The sequence below is a fragment of the Nicotiana attenuata genome, chromosome 10 (assembly GCF_001879085.1).
Source record: "Nicotiana attenuata strain UT chromosome 10, NIATTr2, whole genome shotgun sequence".
NCBI classification, from domain to species: Eukaryota; Viridiplantae; Streptophyta; class Magnoliopsida; order Solanales; family Solanaceae; genus Nicotiana; species Nicotiana attenuata.
In genome coordinates this window covers 28,975,284-28,981,343 of record NC_031998.1, presented here as the reverse complement: position 1 = coordinate 28,981,343, position 6,060 = coordinate 28,975,284, and the positions used below count along the sequence as shown (strand labels likewise).

Below are 6,060 nucleotides of genomic sequence, written 5' to 3'. Positions count from 1 at the left end.
ATACATACATATATACATACATACATACGTATATATATATATATATATATATAAAGCATCNTATATATATATATATATATATATATATATATATATATATATATATATATATATATATATATATATATATATATATATATATATAAAGCATCATTATTTGAAAAATTAGAAAAGTGAGTATGTGAAATGGAAAAAAATGAGAATTTGATTTTTTATAAAGTACAAAAAACTCCAGAAAAGTAATTCAAAATTTTCACTTCAAAGCACTCACAAAAATTTAAAAATAACTCCAAATTGTATTCATGTCCAAACACAATTCTAATTTTCAAATAATTTTCAATGTGAAATTTTTTCTTACTTTTTTCAGGAATTTCACAATTCTTATGTCCAAACGCCTACTAAATTCAGTAATAATTCAACTTTATTTTTTTAACCCTTAATGAGATGATTTCTAGCCGCACAAGTTACTATGGTTTGTTTTAGATCACAAGTTTCAAAGGACTTTCTTTATTTCGTGAACTCCATATCTAGTCAAACACCTTCATGTAAATTGGGCCGGGGGGAGTATAATTTATGCGAGAAAAATAAATGATATGTTAGATTATTAGATATAATTACGCGACTAACTAATGAACAGAGAAAAATAATTCAGTAAAAACGTAAAATAAGGTTGAGTGAATACTATTTTGGATATATTAATTATAGGAAGAAATTAAGTTATTAAACAATATAAATATGAAAACAAAGAAATGAATTTATCAATGATAAAAAAATAACTATATAAATTATATACTATAAATATAGAGAAATAGTAATTTTGGGGCCCTTAAATTTTTGGGTCTGGCCGGCCCTGCGAAACAACAGGAAAAGATTAATATTGTACATATACAAGCAACTAAACGAAGCTAATTTGAACCATATTTATAAATACTTGAACCCAAGACCTCTGCTTTGAACTTCTAAGTCTCTGCCAAGTGTATTAAGGCTTCAAGTTTATCCTTTTACCTATTAGGTTCATAAACAATTACGTACAACATTTTCTGAAAAAGTAATTTATTTAAACTATACATATTTTCGGCCAGAACCATTTACTTAGACCCTTTTAGCACAAAAATGGGTCCAACCTTGCTTGGAGTCATCAATAAAGAAGTATTTAGTAAAACGTCTACTAACCCCACTCCTCTCTTTTGAGAAGCCATGGTCTCAAAGTTTTTGTTTATCTTCTTTCCATTACCACCACCCTGGATACTGTGGATGGAATTATTCGTCATACACGTGTGCGGGACTGCAACTCAAATTTCGTACTTTAACAATCATTAAGTTAAGAGAGGGTACCAAAAAAAAAAAAGGAAAAATTAGTTAAGAGGGCAGGGGACGAGTACCAATAATTGTGGGATAGAACATAACATTTTTAATGATTCTGAACATTCAATGTAATGCCAGAAACTGTAAAAAAAAGATGTAAACTGCTAACCACTAGAAATTTCCACGCCAACATTTCTGATTTGGGAAGTAAAAACACACATTCTCGTTTAATCAAGTTCAAGATGGATTGACCCCATATCTGCATCCGCTTTGTATACTTAGTTTCTAACCTTGTTGACGGTGTAATCACTTGGACATTATAATTAACCTACAAGATTACAAATGTTACCATTCTCAAAACAAAAAAATTAACCTACAAAACTACAAGTGTTACCAAAATAAAAAAAATACAATATTACAAAGATTGGCATATCAAGTTTCACATTTTTTAACTTATGCAGTACATTATAAATGGTCCTAGGAATGATACACCTAACTAATATACATCCATCAATAACAACAGAGAACCAAGAATTCTGGCAATCTCATTAAGAGATTGCAGCTGCTTGACGAGAATGGTGATCCCTGCACAGTTCTTCGGATTCATGATTCAAAGAGGAAACAGCATCATAGGTGTAAAGCCATCTTAGTTCCACAAGGATGATTACTGAAGGCTTTAAGACTGGCCGAAGATGACTTCTGAACCGCTCCAGTTCCCCACTTCCACCAAATTAGCAACATTGATTCTGATCTATTCGTCCTCGCCAGAGCTACACTATAAGAAGCTTGTGCCTAAGGTCAAGTCATTCAAGTTTGACATTATTTGCGTCCGTGTGGTTCCAATCTGCTGAGCTATCTCAAGCTGTTCCTCCAATGGGAGCATCTCATAGCTGCAAAATGGACAAAGATATATACGTTAATGATACAAATTCAGATGCAACTCTAACTGATCACCATTGTCAAACAGATAGAAGTAGACGGTGTATAAAAAACATCAAAACATAATTGGGATGCGTTATTGCAGACAATTCAGATGTCTGAGCTGTCTTATATGATAATGCTATGATAGATGAAAAGGTAATATAAAACATTAAAACAGAATGATAGAAGAGAAGTGCTTCAGCACAGCCAAGGGATAGGGAGAAACCTAACAAAGTAGAAAGCAAGTTCAATAAGACAATAGTAAAACCAAAAATGTGGAAGTGAATGTTGGGCCTCTAAGGCTTAAACTTTCCCATAAGATGAAAAGTTGCTGAAATATTGATCTTAAGATAGAAATCGGTGTTGTTAAAGGCTCATTTGAGGGGCGCTAAGATGCTAAAGCGAGGTGAAGCTCAGGCTGTGCCGCTGTGTTCTTTGCCTCGTTTTATGATTCTTAAGTGCCAGTATAATGTTGTAAGGTGTGCGTCTCATTGCCCATAGGCTATTCTAAGAGGTCAATTGATTTTGTGGCCCATTACAATTTTTTTAGTTTTATGTCAAATCTCCTAATATGATCTGTTTTTTTTTTACACTAAAAGATCTGAAAACTTAATACGAGATCTTTGCAGGGTCATTTTCTTCTATACAAATTATAAATGGTTATGTTGAACCTTTTCCTCACTATCTAGAAGATGGCGCATTAGACAATAAATATAATCAGAAAAGAAATATATTAATTGTTAAAAAAGAGGTTATGAATGAATTTGCTACTTACTTAGGAAGAGGAATTTAGAGATTTCTTTTAAGAAAACTAGTAGCTTAAACTGAATAAGAAACCTAAACTACATTTTTTTCATCTAAACCAAAATTTTAAATTGGTTTTTGAATCTACATGCTTTACACTTCATCTACTTCTTTAATATCTTTTTTCAATTACTATGTTCATATACAATGATTTTTCTTTGATTATAGTTTCTTTTCTAGCATTACGTATATAATTTTTATTTTTCCTTCATTGCGACTTTCTTTACGCCCAAGTTTTAGTTGTGCTTTGAGCTTGAAGGCCTAGCAGACCTTGGGCACTTTTTTGTGCTTTTAGCCTTTGATAATGTGAAATAAATAAAATAAGCATCCAATCCAAAACCTTAAAGTGCTGGATGGAGTGACCCGAGACATTATAAATTCTTTTGGAAACCCTTATATAAAGAATAAGAGATAAGAGTATTAACTAACACCCTCACGCACGAGTAACCCAGTTATAAGGGTTACGCACAGACTTAGACTTCTCCTCTTTTTTTTTCTTTTTTTTGCTTATTCTTTTTTGTCCTTTCTTTAGAAGACTGAACATTGGACTTGAAGTAGGGAGAGGAAGAGACAGTAGGATCAAGAGGGAGTCTGGAGTCAAGAGGGAGCGTAGGCTCAACATGCTTAAGGACTGGGCTGGGAGCAAATTTAGTTGGTCAATAGGTTGAATTTAGAGAGATACGAGAGAAGCCCCAAGTGATAGAATAGATAGAGAGGAATGATTGTGAAAATGGACTTACCTAAGTTTGGCACTGATACCACGTGAAAGAATCTAAGTGTTCAACCCAAAACCTTAAGGTAATGGGTGAGCCCCTTAGGACATTATAAATGCCTTACTTAAAATTGTATGGAGGAAAGTTATACACATGCAATCTCCCTAAGTCAGTGCAGACTTAGCTAAGAACAGAAAACAATAAAAAGCAAAATGGATTATATAAGTTATACCCAGAGGCGGCTCAATCAATACGGTGGCCTAAAGCAAAACCTTAATAGGAGGCATAAGAGATATTCAATAATTTTTTTTATATATTTTTATCGGAACTGAGAGTTTGAGAAAAACGTGAGGAAGAAAAAAAAAAGATTATGCTACTCAAATTATTCAATACCCTTGTTATTTGGCAGAATAGATAGATGAGCTAGTATGAGGAGAGAAAAAAAGAGAATTTGATTTTATAAAGAAGATTGAAGAAAGAAAAAAAATACTTTTTGGTCACTTGTAGGCCCACTGCCTCCCAATTAAAACACGAGAGCCTAAAAACATGTGATTTATGTGAAGAAAAATAAATAAACTGGAATAGTTTTAATTATTAGATACACATGACTGAATTACTACATCTACAAATGATAAAAATTTAGTTATACAAAATTTATTTTTTGATATATTAGTACTAATTTTGAGGCCTTAAAGTATTGGGGGCCTAAAGCAAGTGCTTGACTTGCTTTAGGCTTGAGCCGGCACTGGTTATACCAACCAGTTAGGATCAACGCTTAGTTGATATCACACTTATATTAGATCAAGTATTTTCTAGAAGTTCTTTTAATCTAGCCAAGACTCATATGTCTGCATAGCAACAAGTGTGAGATCTAGAGTACCCCATTTGTCTTAAAAAACAAACTACTGTACGCATGGAGTTCTTAAATCTAACCAGAAAGCAAGATACTTTCTTATTCATTTACCACCGAACAAAATATGGTACATATATCTCAATTGTCTAAACAGGGAAGTAAGCAACACATGAAAACAATTCTGAGTAAACCAAAAAGAAGTGCTCAACAGCTCCAGAGGGCAGAGACTACTTACTGGGATAGCAGCTCATAGTCAACTATGTTGTCTGGACCAGGCCGATGAGCTTTTCCATTTGAACGGAACTGCCGGAAAGATCTTGGATTTAGTCCAGCAACATGGGCAACAGCACTGACAAGCTTTTTCTGCAGGGACTGAAGCCTACGAAAAGTAAGTTCATCCAGAGGGGCTATACAGCCAAGGCTGCCATCTAGTGTACCAAACACTGAAGCGAAGCGATTTGTTTTATCAGACCCTGGAGTGGTAGCAGATCGGTCAGATATAGTGGGAAGCAACTGCAAGCGTAAGAACTTTGTAATGCGAGAACCAACATGGAACTCAGCCCTAGACAGAAGCTTCTGCCCTTTCCAACTTTCTGACACCTTTGGAGCATAGTAGAATATCTACATTCAAGAATATTATCAAATTAGGATCAGATATCAAGGCCCATGATTAAGTTTAAATAACACAGCGGGTCTCTCAAACATTGCTAAAGACAACGACAGTAGCAAGTAACAAAAGATATTTGTTCTTTTGATAGAGAACATTATGAGAAATGTTATGCAACATCAATGATGCTGACCACGGATATCAGAATAACTATTGCAAGTACGACTAGCTATTTACATACTATAACTATGTTGGTGGCCTCAAACCTCTTTAGGAAATTATCCTTCTCGGAAGTAAAAAAAAATTGTGACTTAAATGCATTTGCTCACGACATACTCAGTGGCAAAAGCAAATCTGCATCTTTTTCATGCATTAGTATTGTCTGTCATTGCAGACTCATCCACCTTTTCATAATCAATGCGAGTCCCCATTCTCCAGGCCGATGGAAAAGAAAGCAAATAATAATAATAATAATGTACAATGCTGGGGCAGAGATATGCAGAATGGTGCTTGCTGGCTGTGTTTATCACATATGACAGGAGAGGAACTTGAGGGTATTTCAAGGGAAGCAGAGGACAAGTGATATTATACTAAGACTGGTCATCCAAGAGGTGTTTTGTAGAGGTTATCTGAAGAGCAGACTAGCTAGGAGATTAGAATCTGCAAACTTGTATCCTTAGATGATATAGCTGGCCGTTTGTGGTTTAGTAGCTACTGAGGTTGGGGCAATATGTCCAACTTTAAGCTCTAATTTCTGAGTTTTTTGCTTTGTATTGTATAGTTTATCCCTTGGTAAATAAAACCTCTTAATTACCAAAATAATAATAATAATAATAATAATAATGGAGTTTCGTGGG

General features: G+C 34.0%; 1 protein-coding gene across 1 annotated transcript in view; it reads right to left on the bottom strand.

Moving 5' to 3' along the window:
• Nucleotides 1,448–6,060, bottom strand: part of LOC109233212 (cleavage and polyadenylation specificity factor subunit 1) — a 40,404-nt gene continuing 35,791 nt past the window's right edge. The window contains exons 25-26 of the mRNA XM_019398999.1: nucleotides 4,832–5,217; nucleotides 1,448–2,195 (exon numbers count right to left, since the gene is read on the bottom strand). Of these exons, the coding sequence (XP_019254544.1) occupies nucleotides 2,081–2,195; nucleotides 4,832–5,217 (501 nt within the window). The 3' untranslated portion in view covers nucleotides 1,448–2,080. The remainder of the gene's footprint in view (nucleotides 2,196–4,831; nucleotides 5,218–6,060) is intronic.